Source organism: Rhipicephalus microplus, unplaced genomic scaffold (genome assembly GCF_043290135.1).
Source record: "Rhipicephalus microplus isolate Deutch F79 unplaced genomic scaffold, USDA_Rmic scaffold_23, whole genome shotgun sequence".
NCBI lineage: Eukaryota > Metazoa > Arthropoda > Arachnida > Ixodida > Ixodidae > Rhipicephalus > Rhipicephalus microplus.
The window spans coordinates 9,879,541-9,895,779 of record NW_027464596.1 but is presented as its reverse complement, the minus strand read 5'-3'; the positions used below and the strand labels follow the sequence as shown (position 1 = coordinate 9,895,779).

The window sequence follows — 16,239 nt, the reverse complement described above, 5'->3', positions numbered from 1 at the left end:
CCCATGTCATTCACGCGAATGGCGGCCAACTTTTGTTGCCCGTCCACCACACATCCCCGTCTAGCCACCATAGCTATGGAGGACACAGTGGATAAAGAGACCATCAACCAGCAAGACAACAACTTTTGTGAGTGGCAAACTGTGCTTCGTGCTTATCGCAATCGAGATCCAAGTTCTAATTGGGCCTCAAAACCCCTTTCAGCGGCCTAGACTCCAGCACAGCCAAACACCAGAAAGGCCAGCGCACCGTGTGTAAACACTCGAACCACACTCAAGGAGGTGACGCATCTGCTAGCACAACACGCTCTGACGAGCAAAAAAGCAAGCGACTCACCGCACTGCCGGCAGGCACAACCCGGTTGGTTTTTCGCCCGAAAGGCAAGCTCTCCTTGGAAGAGCAGCCAGTCAAGTCTGCTACAGGCAACGCATACCACTGTTGAGGGCTCAACGCTGGGCGAACTGCATATAAAAATACATCCCACAAACAATATTTTCACAGTGGCGCCTGCAGAGGAAGCAACAGATCTGTTTCTAGTGAAAGTACAGGCGATCGCTTAAAATGGAGAGCAATGCCCCATAGCCGCGTACATTGCAGCCCTCCCTACCGCCCTCAGGGGTGTAATTTGAAGGGTCTACTTGAACAAGACACCTGAGCAGATACTAAATAACTTGCACTGCCGCGATCCGGACTCCAACATCATAACCACCAGATGCATTAGAAAATCAGGCTGAATTTTGATTACCTTCACCTCTGATCTTGTACCCCACACCATCAAGTACATGTGTGTGGTACACCGTTGCACCAAGTACAGGGAAAGCCCTGATGCCTGCAACAAGTGCCGGAAGCATAGTCACAGATACGGCATGGACCTCCTCCAAAAAGTGGACTCGGCCCCCGATGGAGCGAAAAACACGAGAAGCGAGAAACCCCTTGCACACCCACATGCACCCTCTGTTGAGGCAGCCATCTTACCGACATAGTCTCCTGCAAGACCATGACACCCTAGCCTCGACAACACACGGACGTTGTCGAAAGCTCAGCCACCAGTGCACACTACGAAGAACTTTCCGCCCCAGGTGCCTCATCAACATCACCAGGCGAGCCTGGATCAAAACCACCAGTGTGCAAAAAACATCACAACTGGAAGAAGACTTAGCACTCCTGTGCGAAGAGGTAAGGCATCTAAGGTCAGTCATTAACTCTATGACACACAACGCCCTTCCAAACCCCCTAACACCTTCGACCCATCCCACAACCTATCCACTCCCTCTACCATAACCACCCGAGCTTTCTGTACCCAGTCCCCAAAAGAAACACCGGCCAGATAACACTCCAGACGAAGACTTAGACTACAAATTTAACGTGTTTGCCAACTAAACGCCAATAATATGGCTCTGACGCAGAAATACAGTGAAACTGCCATCGCAACGATCACAGAGCAGATTATAAGTCAGGTAACCACAGCCATTTGGCAACAACTTCCTTAAATAATTGCTCAAGTGTCTTCGCAAGGCCCTACTGCAAGTACCATGGCAGCTTCCATCCTTCGCCCTCCTTCTCTACAATATGGCGTGGCTGACGGCCAATTATTAACACCTACACATTATGCAATGGAACTACACGGAGTTTCACCACAAACGAGACCCCCTGTAGCAGCTACTCTCTGGTTCCTCTACACTCTGACTTAATAGCACTCCAAGATGCCGGTACGAACGTGTCACTGCCCAGATACACTTTCGTGCCTTCCTACTCAACTCCAAGCCCGAGGGATACTACGTATGTTTACAATTCTGTGCCATACACTTGTAATGTAGTAAAATCTCAGGTAGCTCAGACATTCTTCAAATTAATACCATTCAATCACAGATGTAATCCCCTCTTCATCCTCAATTGTTACTTTCTTCCAAAACAACCGGTCTCAGAACTTATCGCGGTCATTGAGGTCGCCTCTACCATTGCAAAGAGGAACCCCCTCATCATCTTAGGGAACTTCAATTGCACGCATGTAGACTGGGGATATATACGTACCAACAAGAGAGGGGCAAAATTATACAACACGTTTCATATGCAGGGCATAACCATATGCAATGATTTCAGTACTCCATCTCGAATCAGAAATATTGTCAGCGCCGACACTAGTCCATACCTTACTTTTGGCCGCAATATTTCCGAGCCAGTCTGGTGAAATTCAAATAAAACCTTTGGCAGTGATCATTACGTGGTTACTATAGCGCTCGACTTCACAAACAGCTTTGCATCTATCATGTCGGTCAGACTCGGCCGGGATAATTTTCGTACGCACAGAGAGGCCAAACCAGTCGAGTTGCCTTTTCAGCTTCCACGCGTGAATGACAGAGCTCGAACAGGATGTCCAGGCTTTTACACAAACATTCGACGCTACCCTACTAACTCCGACAATAGACAGCAGGTTAGCGCATCTACTCTAAGAGCAAGCTAGTTTACTCACGCGATCGAAAACACAAAGACTAAATAATAGACTTAAGGGGGCCCTGCAACACTTTTTGAGCATGGTCAGAAAACCCTGCCTATCAGTAGTAGAGGCTCCCGATAACACGCGAGCCAGCATGCGGCCTGGAATTGACAATAAATAAGCTAAAAATTGCTTTCTCTTCTCTCGACATACGAACGAAGATACTCAAAAATCACACGTAGCAAACCCATCTATCAGCCATTTGCTGATTTGGACATGGCGCGCTCGTTCATTACAGAGATCACCATGGGAGGCCACGACCTGTCCACGTGTACGCGTGCGATCCCACTGAAAAATCTGTGCATTAAAAGAAAAAAAAAAAGAAAAAAGTGCTCGAAGTCACAAGCCGCGCATAACGTATTTATTTGCCTTTTTCAACCCTCCTTACTTAGCTTCCAGCGCTTTCGTCGGGATGAGAGAAGAGAGAATGCGTTGGTAGCGAGTGACTAATTTTAGTAACTCTGCTCGTAGAAGACGCCTTCTAAAATTTTTGCGGCATTGAACTCATGAGGCAATAAGCTCTTCCAGTGCTTTCATTCTATAGTTACTTGAAAAAGTGTTTCAGGGCCTCTTTAAGCTTAAAATGGCGTAGCTTCAAAAAGAAATTGAAGCGCACAGTGCCGCTCTTTGTAAATCTAATATAGAACCAAATGTGTGATGGACTGCGAGGTGATCTCTCCTCATCTAGAGCATGGCATCTTCTTCGACACATGATAGACCTCAGTCAAATAAAAAGCAAACAAGGCTTACACTCAAAAGGCTTGCCAACCAAGTTGACAGAATCAGCAGGCACTGTTAAACAGACTCAAGCCAACTTATACCACTGTCGGCCAAGCAATATATCCCGACTACATTGGTGCCGATAAACCCTTCATCGACTCGCCGATATAGAAGACCGTAGTCAGAGCAGCCCTTTTTAAGCTCAGGATCTCAACCACTGGCACGGACCAGATCACTAATGTCATGCTCAGAAACCTAGATGATTGTTCCATTTCTGTTCTCACCAATTACTTCAATGAGTGCTGGGAAAAAAGGGAGATACCAGCTGAATGAAAGCACACAAAAATAACTTTCAGCGCTAAAATTAATAAGCCAATTAATGTCAACAATCTGAGTGAATTGAGTATATGCCGCCCCGTCCAGGCAAAAGTATTGTACATCTATCAGTTCCTGCACTGTGTTGTTCATTCCAAATTTTAGTCTATCTATGCTAGTAGTCTTTGGGAGATTACGCGCTGCCTTGCTAGTCATGCGGATTAGAGCATTTAGTTTATTTTTATGCAGGATAGGTTCAAGAAAAGAGCAGCATAGAGAACGCGACGAAGTACAATGGCATATGGCACTTTGTGTTTAGTCCCGATACGTATGGGGTGCCAATATTACCAAGGGAGAAGGGCAGCGTTTGTACATCATCAATGTGCAGGAAGGCGGTGTGCCCACTGAGGAAAGCCCGGATGCAGTTATAGATTCTATGCCCTAAGTGCAGCTCTTTGATGCTCAGTAGAATCACACTTTGCATAACCCTGTCAAATGCTTTGGTGAAGTCTATTGCCAGAACTGCTCTTTTATGATGCACCGTTCTATAGAAGACTGTGTGTGAAATCTGCAAGAGGGTGTCTTGTGTAGAGAGGTACGATCGATTCCCTCCATGCTATGGCAATATAGTCTATGCCGTTCCATGCGTAGCGTGAGATGGGCAAAGATAACATACTCAAACAGTATGCCCAAAGATATGGGATCATGGTTTGAGAAATCTTATTAATCAGCCTGGCCAAGGTATGACAACAGAGTTGGTAATTCATGATGTCCAGCTGACATACAGGTGCTAATGTTCCAGCCTGAATTCCAGCAGGAATACTTTGACAGGTCAAAAGTGATGCTTTGACTATACAATGACACCAGTTAGGGCACATGACTAAAAGCAATGCCACGTGTTGCAGATGCTCTAGTGTTTTCAGGTCATGTTGGTTCCCTATGTGCTTCAGTCATGCAGCCCAGTCTACCGAAGAAATAGGGCTCTATGTTTTCGGATAAATCCCCAACAGGACACTCCCAAGTAAATTTTTAAACAATTTTTATTTTTCGAATAAGCTCAAATTTTAAAAGGGCATTTTCAACAATCAAAGGGCGTTTGGAAAGCTGACAATCAATCGAAAAGAGCGCACTTTCATCGGGGGCAGTAACCTTGTAAAGTGTGCTCGAGTCCACTAAGACAAGATTTTGGGGTAATTATTGTATTCAAGTACTTGTGTTAGCATGCATATACGACTCCAAACCTTCCAAATATAACTTTCCGAACATTGTAAAACATGACCTTCCACACATTGTGTTCACACGTTTTTGTGTAGATATAAATTGATATAAGATTTGAGAGCATTCAAAATACTAACAATTATAATATGTTCTTCATTTTGCACAAAGACGACCGAAGCTGGGAGAAAGAGCTGAGGAGTAGCTTGGCACCAACACTCTCCACAGGCGCAGTTCTCGTTTAGATTACAGACAACGGTCCAAACACACGCCTCTAGAGTGGGCGAGAGATTCGGTGTTCACTCACGTGAGTCGGTCAGCAGCGAAGTCGACGTGCGGCAACACCCGGGTGAGCTGCAGGGCCATGTGGTCCCCGACAAGGTCCGCGCAGAGAACACTTGTCAGAGCACGCAACCCCGGGGCGATCGCGCGTTACCACGAGGCAGCAGCGAGGCCCGCGAAAACCGCGAAATGTAGAAAACTTCCAAAAGCGTACGAGGTTGGGCAACTCGGTGTTGCATAGTTTGAAGCGAACGGCAGCTCGTAAAGACAAGGGCGCAGTAAGAACCCTTCAGCGTCCTTTTGTTCAACTTCTAACGAGCTGCCGTCCACATCAAACGCTGCCTCGCACGCCCGCCAGCGAAGAAGAGACAGCATGGAGGAATGAGTGAGAGTATTCCACACGACCGCAGAAAAAGCAGTCACAGAGGCGGCCACTGCGAAAACTGCTCAAATTTTAGTTTTTGAAACAAAAAAATCTAGGAACTTTAATCATTCAACACGAGACTGAAGAAACGGTACTTCTTGTTTTTTGAGAATGCATTAGAAATGGCAAGTGGTCTCGGCGGGTCCGTCACCCCCGGAAGACTTTCCGGGGGTTTCCGGGGGTGACGGCGGGTCTCGGCTATTACTCCGCCCGCGCGCAGTTTAAAATTTTAAAGCATGCCATGCAGGCCAAAAGCCACACAGTCAATGCAAGTAGCACCCTTGCGGTGTACCCACATCGAATTACACAACTGTACGTGATTGACATCCGAAGCTCCACTGGTTTGTGTCAGTTGAAAAAAAAAACAAAAAAAGAAACAGGAGATTAGCCAGCTATTTTTTTTTTTTTTTTGCGGGGATGGGGGAGGGGGTTCACACTCACACCGACCCCACTGGGATAGGGGCCAGGAGGGGGACACAGGCATCACCTTTTTTCTGTGACGTGACTATCAGCGATAGTTTGAGCAGATTGTGTACATGTATATCTAAGTCATGATACCCCCTCCTCCCCCTTCCGATGCGTATATGCATGCTTGTGAGGATAGTAAGTAAAAGTAAAGTAATAACACTAAGATACTGCAAACGACAGTTGCAGTGGTCATTTAAATGAACGGCCTCTCGTCGCATCATTGAATTGACTAGTCTTCGAAAACAGATGCGACGACCCGCCCGATCAGAGAAGAAATCGATAATATCTTATAAGCGGAGATGACCTAGTCCTCGTCGGGCGAAGTGCGCTTCACAAGTCAAGGACGGCTCCAGTGTGGAATGAGAGTGACTGCATGCCGATGGGAATAATTTTTACTTTCAGCTCCATATGTCAAACATCCCTGACGCAGCGATAGCTTTTAGTAACTTTTTTTTTTGTTTGCTGCAAGCATCCGCGCATGCTGGCGATACATGACAAGTCATTTTTTTATTATTTTTTTAATTATGCTGCACGTCAGCAACATGATTTCGCACGCGTTATTTTTCAGGCAGACTTTCTTGCGACCATCGTTGGCATAACAGTTGAAATGTGCATTTTGATATATCAATGAAGTACTGCCAGTAGCAGAGGGTTTATAGCGCAATCTGTGAGGGCAAAGGGTAAATCATGTTTGAAAAATGTTCACTTGGTCTCAATTAAAAATGCATCCGGAACGAGACTATCACATAGAAACAGCTTGTTCACTGCGTATACGCGCTAGAAAATTGAAATACGTGGAAGAACGTGTAATGTGCTCCGTTTTTATTTTGAATGCGAGGTATTTCTTAGCGACCTCCGGTGACGTTGAGCGTATCTATCTATCTATCTATCTATCTATCTATCTATCTATCTATCTATCTATCTATCTATCTATCTATCTATCTATCTATCTATCTATCTATCTATCTATCTATCTATCTATCTATCTATCTATCTATCTATCTATCTATCTATCTATCTATCTATCTATCTAGCCGTTACGACTATTCACTCTCCTGGCCGTTTCAATAATGGTATCAATATCAAAATTGGTGTGCCATAACATGACTGTATGACGAGTATAACTGACTAGTTATAACATGAAAATCATTATAATTATGTGATGAATGTCATGCTTTTCATTTCATGGTCTTGCTGCTCTTGCGGTACTTTCATTCGCATGACATTTTGGAAAACTCTTATGGTGTGCACAAGTGGATCCAGCCACTCATTTTAGGGGGTCGCTTAAGGTAACCCCGGAGAGAGAGGCGTGGTCATTATTTTTTGTTTTTTTTTTTACTATCAAAAATACTATATAACAGAAAATACTCAATGTGTGTTCAAAGAGATCCCATTCATTTGTCTTATTGGTGATAGCAGGTGGACGGCAAGCACTGAAGAGGGGGGAAGGGATACTGACAGGATTTGAGGGGAGTGGGCAATCACTCCTACTGCCCCTCTTATGGATCCGCCACTGATTGTATAACATGACTGCATGGCGAACATAAGTGACACACCCTAACGTGGAAATCATGACATGCCCGCCATGATTTTCATGTTATGACTAGTCGGGACTACACGCCACGCTCATAGTGCGGTCCCGAACGTTTCGCTAGTTTCACATATATCAATATTGCTATAAGGGGACGTGAATGGATGACGAAGGTATGTGACTGGTGCTAACATAATAATCATGAGATGCGTATCATGTTAGCGCGCTCACAGCTGTTTCCCTAGCTCCACATTTACCAAATTTGGTATCACGTGACGTGATTAGACAACGAAGGTAAATGACACATCCAAATGTGATAATCATGACATGCGTGTGATGTAAAACATTACTACATGCTACCATTGTACCGTGCTCATGGCCATTTCGCTAGCTTCACAAATACCAAATTTGGTATTGCGTGACATGAATGGACGATAAAGGTAAATGACACGTCTAAACATGATAACCATGACATGCGTATATTGTAAAACATTAGTACATGCCACGCGCATAGCTTACTCACAGCCGTTTCGCTAGCTCCACATATACCAAATTTGTTATTCCGTGACGCGATCGGACGACGAAGGTAAACGACCCGTCGGAACATGATGATCATGATATGTGTGGCATGTAAAGCATAAGTACATGCTACGCTCATGATGCGTTCAGGGCCATTTCGCTGGCGTCACATATACGAAATTTGGTATTACGTGACATGAACTAGCGAAATGGCCGTGGCCATTTCGCTAGCTTTACATATACCAAATTTGGTATTATGAGACGTGAATGAACGACAAAGGTAAATTGCACTTCTAAACATGATAATCTTGACATGCGTGTCATTGTAAAACATTAGTACTAGCTACGCTCTTAACGCGCTCACAGCCGTTTTGCAAGCTCCACATTACCAAAATTGTTATTCCGTGAAGCGATCGGACGACGAAGGCAAACATCACTTTCGAACATGATGATCATGATACATGTGTCATGTAAAGCATAAGTACATGCTACACTCATGATGCGTTTACGGCAATTTCGCTAGCTTCACACATGCAAAATTTGATATTACGTGACGTGAATGGACTACGAAGGTAAATGACTCGTCTAAACACGGTAATCAAGACATATGTGTGTTGTGTAAGACATTAGTACAACCTACGCTCAAGATGCGTTCGCGGCCATTTCGCTACCTTCGCCTATACGAAATTTTGTATTACGCGACGTGAATGGACGACGCAGGTAAATGACACATCAAAACATGATAATAATGGCATGCGTGTCATGTAAAACATTAGTACTTGCTATGCTCATAGCGCGCTCACAGCCATTTCGCTAGCTGCACATATACCAAATTTGGTATTACGTGACGTGAATGAATGACGAAGGTAAATTACACGTCTAAACATGATAATCATGACATATGTGTGTCATGTAAAGCATGACTACATGCTACGCTCATGGCACGCTCACAGCCGTTTCGCTAGCTTCATATATACGAAATTTGTTATTAAATGACGTGAATGGACGGCGAAGGTAAATGACACGTCTAAACATGGTAGTCATTACACACGTGTCATGTAAAACATGAGTACATGCTACGCTCAAGGCGTGTTCATGGCCATTTCGCTAGCTTCACGTGTACCAAATTTGGTATTACGTGTCGTGAATGAATGACGAAGGTAAATGACACGTCTATACATGATAATCATGACATGCGTGTGATGTAAAACATGACTACGTGCTCGCGGCGGTTTCGCTAGCTTCACATATACCAAATTTGGTATTACGTGACGTCAATAGACGACGAAGGTAAATGACACGTCTAAACAAGATAATCATGACATGCGTGTCATGTAAAACATTGGTACATGCTACGCTCATAGAAGGCTCACAGCCGTTTCACTAGCTCCATATATACCTAATTTGTTGTTCCGTGACGCGATCGGACAACGAAGGTAAACGACACGTCAGAACAAGATGATCATGATATATGTGTCATGTAAAGCATGAGTACATGCTGCGCTCATGATGCGTTCTAGGCCATTTCGCTAGCTTTCACGCAGGGGCGTCTGCTTAAGTAGGCTTTTGGTGCATAGTGACACCACGGACCCGAGCTAACGGGGGAGTTTTGACTCCCTCCCACGCCTAGCCGTGCGTGGCTTTGCCGTGTCCGGGGAAAAGGGGATCCTGGGGGTTGAGCCCACGCTGGGTGATTGGACCTTTAAGACCCCCCGGCAGAGCCAACACACCCCTTTGGCGCTGGCTTTACGTAGATGGCACCCCTGGGCTTATCCACCCAGGGGAAATCGGCAGTCGCCTTTTCCTATCTCTCTCTACATCTTCGTCTTTATCTCTCACTTTTTATCTGTCATGTCTTCTACTCTCTTCTGTTTATTTCCAAACTTTCTGGCGGCTAGGGTTAACCCTGTGCAAATAGCCTAGCTTGGTCTAGGCGCATTTGGTTATACTTGCGTTGTACGGCTGACGTCTGCAGGTTTTAGCATCCGAAAACTTGTAGCGTCCCCTCGTTAGGCTCCGTTGTGAGTGGCCCCCAACGCTTCTGAAGAAAAATAAACAGGCATGCATAGAGATTTTTTCTTGCTAAGGTGGTAGGCCACCTTCAAAAGTAATTTTTTTTCACGCGAAATAAATTTTTAGGGTTTTGTTTTTTTGCACTCCCAAACATTCACATATATGTTGCAACACAAATTATCCTCCTAGCATCATTGGTTTGCGAGTTACAGCAAGTTTTCTATACCCTATGCTTCTATAGCAAAACTGAATACACATTTCCAACTGTGGTTTTGGTTTCAAAAAATCGCTTTCAAAAGCAAGTGTTGGTTCGTCTATATTAATGCTTTTCAAAATACTTTATGCATTTCATTGTGACTGTTATATAAGATGACGTCATTGAATACACTGATGATGTCATTAAATACACTGAGCTCACTGATGCCCTCATTGACCGCCTGTAAAACTACTATGGCGTCGCCGTAAGGGCTAATGTGGGGAGCCTTTCTGCAATGAAAAAGTCTACCCTTGCCAGTCTTCTTCGTTGCAGCTCTACCGAAAAGTAACCGAGACATGGCCTGTGTCCACTTGGACCAAAAAGCTGGTGCGGATACCAAAGGGTCGAAGCACTCGGCCAAGGAAAATATGTACACAAAGGAGGACTTCCAAATGATGTGCTCAACAAAGTTAAAACTGTCTACAGGGATCTGTGCTCTGATGAAGTTCCAGTGAAGTGCCTTCATGATAAGACTCAAAATGCTAATGAGTGTTTCAATGGTCTAATATGGCAGCGCGTACCCAAAGAGGTCTACGTCAGTTTGTCTACAGTAATGTTTGCCTTGCATGATGTTTTGGCACACTTTGATAATGGCAGTGTAAGTGCCCGAGATATCCTGAGGCAAGCTGGCATAGAACAAGGGTACCACAAGAAGAAAGCTTGCATCGCCAGGGATCACTTGCGCAAGCAGAGTGCTAAACGCAAGTCAGCGGATGGGAAAAAACAGGCCAGGAAGAAAAGACGAGCAGCCACCCGAGCAAAAGGAGACAATAATGCTGCCGCAGAAGGGCCTAGCTATGAATCTGGTGCATTTTAGGCCTGCATGCGAAGATTGTGACCCTTTTTACAAGCTCGGAAATCTTTGTTTACGTTTTTCTGAAAATAACAATTTGCTCCAAATGTTGCGACGCAAACTTTCATAACGTATTTCTCAGCATATACTTTGAACTGAAATTTTGCACAATGAATTACAACATATATATCTGTGCAGTGAACTAGAATGAAAGAAATCTATCGAATATTTTTTCAGTTCACAGCTGAATTATTCAACAAGTTCAGTTTAAATAGGCTCTTTTCCCCCGTTTTTTTTTTTGCTTTTTTAGCCTTACTTCTTTGATATTCACTGCATAATATTGCTACGTCGCTGACATATCAGGGGTCAGAAGACGACAACGAGGAAGTGGTCTGTCGGTTGGGCATGCTGTTCTGAACATTATCTCATTTATTGTAGTAGATTCTCTGCCTTACTTAAAAACACTTTAGGAGCCGTTTGCCACCTTCTCGGAATAGATTTAAATGCTGAAAATGTGCTTTCTTTCGGGGCTCTGTGTCTAGGCCACAGCGACGGAAAAATGGTTGACGCATTGCAGGAGTTCGTCAAAAGTTCAAAGAGGTTTAAGTGTTGAAATCAATGTTCGGTAGATTTTGAAATTTCAAAATTCATATTAAATCAAATACGACGCTTTATTGCATTACACTACAGATTATTAACAATTCAACCATCAAATTTGTCTTGTTGCGTCTTTCTTTTATGACTCGTAAATGAATTAATTTTAATCTGTTATTAAACAAGAAATTAATGAAAACTATCCGGTTCTTGGCCGATCCCCCAGCGTGGGTATGCGCCACATCGTCAAGGATCTTGACTTGACTTGACTGTCCTCCATCTTAGTCGACGCCATACGCATCAGTTTGAATATAGATTTTAAATAGACTTGCCTCGTGTTATTTTTACGTAACATCTTTGTGGTGGTCGTGCTGGGTACTTCCCCGTCTTCATCACGAAGCTTCGCAACGGCCGCACCATCATAGGTCCAACCATGTCACAGGTTGAACAACCATCGTCTTCGCTACTTGCCCCTTCCGTGAATTCTACATACGTCGTTCTACCTCCTGCTCGTGATCCCGGTATATTTTCCGGTCAGGATGGCGTTGACGTCGACAAATGGATCAACCGGTACGAATGGGCCAGTGCAAGCTATAGGTAGGACCCGACTCTTATGCTTGCCAAAGTGCTTTTTTGCCTCGATGGCCCACCACGAGTGTGGTTCGAGACGCACGAAGCGGAGATTACAAACTGGGACTACTTTAAAGAGAAGATCCGCGACCTTTTTGGCGACATCGTTGGGCGGTAGATCGCAGCGCGAAATCAACTGGCGGCTCGCGCACAGACGTCGACGGAGTCGTACGTCGCGTACATTCACAACGTCCTCGCCCTATGCCGCCAGATTGACGAGCACATGAGTGAGTCTGAGAAAGTGGCCCATGGGCTGAAAGGCATAACAGACAACGCATTTAATCTTCTAGTTTACAACAACGTTGCCACCATCGACGCCATCATTAAAGAGTGCCGGCGGTTCGAAGAAGCCAAGAGCCGCCGTATTACTCAGCGATTCACCCGGCTGCCCAACACGGCCGCAACCTCATCGTGTGAAGCCGCCCGCCAGTCCCCGACGTATGACAACGTCACACGCATTGTTCGTCGGGAAATCGAAGCCGCCTGTCTGGCTCCTCTACAGTCTCCCGTTTTCGCAACGGTTGCCTCAGACCAACAACAGCCGTCAGTGGCGTTAGTACAAGCACGGCCGCTGGATCAAAGCGTTTGATCCAGCGGCCGTGGTACAAGCTGTGGTCAGGCAGGAGTTTGCGAACCTCGGCCTTCTATCAGCATGTCCCTTGACTCGCCCTGAAGTCCCGTCTTACTCCCGAGGACACGCTCGCCGTTCACCCCCAACAATGCCCTTCCGTAACCATCCGGAATGGCGAACACCCGACGACCGGCCTATTTGTTTTTCCTGCCACCAGCCTGGGCACGTTTCTCGCTATTGCCGTCGCCGTTGGTCAAACCAACCACGTCAGACTTTCTCTACCTCGGCGCTCATGCAACCGACGACCCCTCGACGTTCAGTCGCCGCACCCTTCAATTTCTATTCGTCGTCATTTTACGAGCCTTCCACTGACGCCCCTTTGCTCGGTCGCCGCTACCCTGACGCCCCTCCGTTCGGTTGCCGCAGCTCTCGCTCCCCGTCGCCGCTACGTCACCAATCCCGCTCTCCGCCACCTCGGCGCTTTTCCTCGCCGAGCCGCTCTGGACGACCGCAGCAGGAAAACTAGATATTGCAGCTTATAGAGGTGAAGCTGCAATACCAATGACGGCCGAAAATCCTCTACTGACGCTTCCCACACACCACAGCCTTCTTGAAGTACAAGTAGACCCGGTTCCTGTGACCGCCCTCATTGACACAGGTGCGCACCTGTCCATTATGAGCGCTTCTCTACGCTGCCGCTTACAAAAGATTATGACGCCATCTACGACGCAGGTAATACGTGTTGCCAATGGCGGTACTGTATCAGTAATCGGAATGTGCACTGCTCGTGTCAGCATTGCCGGTCGTCACGCCGTGGTCCTTTTGCCGTCTTAGCCTGCGGCCCTCATGACCTCATACTTGGCCTTGATTTCCTTTCGGCACACTCGGCCTTAATTGATTGTTCGTCTGGTACCCTTAGCCTTGATTTTCCAATCTTAATTTGCCGACTACTCTGCAAAGCCCACCAGCCGCTTGAGCCCAACCACTTTCGTTCGCCTGCCACCTCGAGCCGACACGTACGTGTCTTTTTCATCGACCCCGTTCCTGACGGTGATTATATCGTTACGCCAATTACTGACGTTCGGCTGACGCGCAGTGTTACTGTGCCCTATACCATCGGGATCATAGCGGATAACTGTGTTACTTCCGCTCCATAACTTTGGTTTCACCCCTCAAGTGTTGCCCTGCCAGATGTCTCTAGCCCAGCTAACTGTCATAACAGAGGACGATGTTAGCGTTGTCGCTGTATCTGCTCTTGATCGAAGCGCAGTCTCACGGTCACCCAGCTCAGACGATGGTATTTTTCGAAACATGATTGGATCGGAGCTGTCGCCTCACCAGGCCGACGCTCTCTGCCAAGTTTTGGCCTCATACAGTGACATTTTCGAAACCGACGATCGTCCCTTGGGCCAGACTAAAATTGTCACTCACCGAATCAACAATGGTGACTCTGCGCCCATTCACCGTCGGCCGTACCGCGTGTCAGCGTCCGAGCGAGAAGTGATTCAGAAAGAAGTGGCCAAAATTCTAACAAAAAACGTAATCGAACCATCAACGAGCCCTTGGGCATCTCCCGTGGTATTAGTAAAAAAGAAAGACGGCTCAGGGCGTTTCTGCGTTGATTATCGCCACCTCAACAAAATTACCAAAAAAGACGTATACCCTCTACTACGCATTGACGATGCCCTTGATTGCCTCTATGGCGCCACCTTCTTTTCATCTCTCGACCTCCGATCTGGCTACTGGAAAATTGCTGTAGATGACATGGACCGAGAAAGGACCGCCTTCGTTACCCCTGACGGTTTTTACCAATTCAAGTTCATGCCATTTGGTCTCTGCAACGCTCCATCGATCTTCGAGAGAATGATGGACACGCTCCTACAAGGATCTAAATGGTCGACATGTTTGTGTTACCTGGACGACGTGATCATTTTCTCACCTACCTTTGCAACCCACCTTGAACGCCTTTCGACCATTCTATCCATATTTCGACGGGCCGGCCTGCAGCTCAATTCCTCAAAGTGCCACTTCGGTCTTCTTCAGATTACCGTATTGGGTCACCTTGTTGACGCTGCCGGCGTAGGGCCAGACCCGGCGAAAGTACGTGCTGTAACAAACTTCCCAGTCCCCCGCTCTGTCCATGATGTTCGCAGTTTTGTGGGCCTGTGCTCCTACTTTCACCGGTCCGTGAAAAACTTTGCGGCACTCGCATGGCCACTCATCAACCTTCTCAAACAAGAAGTCCCATTTTGTTGGGGCCCTCCTCAAGCTGACGCCTTCTCCCAGCTAATCACTGCTCTAACGACACCTCCTAGTCTTGCACATTTCGACCCCGATGCTCCTACAGAAGTGCGAACAGACGCGAGTGGTCAAGGGATTGGTGCAGTTTTGGCGCGAATTCAGCGGGGCAACGACCGTGTAATCGCGTACGCAAGCCGTCCGCTTTTTAAGTCTGTACGCAATTATTCTATAACAGAACGGGAATGTCTCGCCCTTGTTTGGGCGGTTTCGAAATTCTGTCCTTACTTGTATGGCCGCCCTTTCCGTGTCATCACAGATCATCACGCGCTGTGTTGGCTTTCTTCTCCGAAGGACCCCACTGGACGACTTGGTCATTGGGGATTACGCCTACAGGAGTATTCCTACTTGGTTGCTTATAAGTCTGGACGTCTCCATCTGGACGCCGATTGCTTATGCCGCTACCCTGTTGATCAGCCCGACGAACCAGACATCGAGCCTAGCCTTAGCGTCATGTCAATGTCCCACTTTCTTCGGATTGGTGATGAACAACGTCGTGATGCTTCTCTGCGAGAACTTATTGACCGTCTCGAATCTGCTCCGAACGACACGTCACTTCGCATGTACGCCCTCCTGAATGGCACACTGTACCATCGTAGCCTCCAGCCAGACGGCCCTGAGCTCCTTCTTGTCGTGCCGAAAAATTTGCGTTCGACCGTGCTGCACGAGCTTCACGATGAACCAACTGCTGGTCATCTGGGTGTATCTCGGACGTACGACCGCGTGCGTCGCCGCTTCTTTTGGCGCGGTCTCGCCCGGTCCGTTCGCCGTTACGTGTCCTCCTGCGATAAATGCCAACGTAGGAAGCGACCTACTGCGCTCCCGGCTGGACTTCTTCAACCGATCTCCATCCCAACCGAAGCTTTCTTCCGTGTTGGTATAGATCTTCTCGGTCCTTTTCTCGAGTCGAAATCGTGCAACAAGTGGATCGCCGTTGCTATAGAGAACGCGACTAGGTATGCCATCACTCGAGCGCTCCCCACCAGCACCGCTACTGACGTTTCGGACTTTTTGCTCCACGACGTCATCCTACACCATGGCGCTCCTCGCCAATTACTCACGGATCGTGGACAGGCATTTATGGCCCGTGTAATCGACGATCTTCTGCGCTCTTCCTC

General features: G+C 46.7%; 1 protein-coding gene across 2 annotated transcripts in view; it reads right to left on the bottom strand.

Moving 5' to 3' along the window:
- Positions 1-5,397, bottom strand: part of LOC119161022 (uncharacterized) — a 68,228-nt gene extending 62,831 nt beyond the window's left edge. Inside the window, exons 1-2 of one of the 2 annotated variants that reach the window (XM_075884063.1) lie at positions 5,050-5,397; positions 335-459 (exon numbers count right to left, since the gene is read on the bottom strand). In XM_075884063.1, the coding sequence (XP_075740178.1) occupies positions 335-459; positions 5,050-5,108 (184 nt within the window). In that variant the 5' untranslated portion in view covers positions 5,109-5,397. The remainder of the gene's footprint in view (positions 1-334; positions 460-5,049) is intronic. The other variant, XM_075884064.1, reaches the window with a different exon arrangement.
- Positions 5,398-16,239: the final 10,842 nt, after the last annotated feature.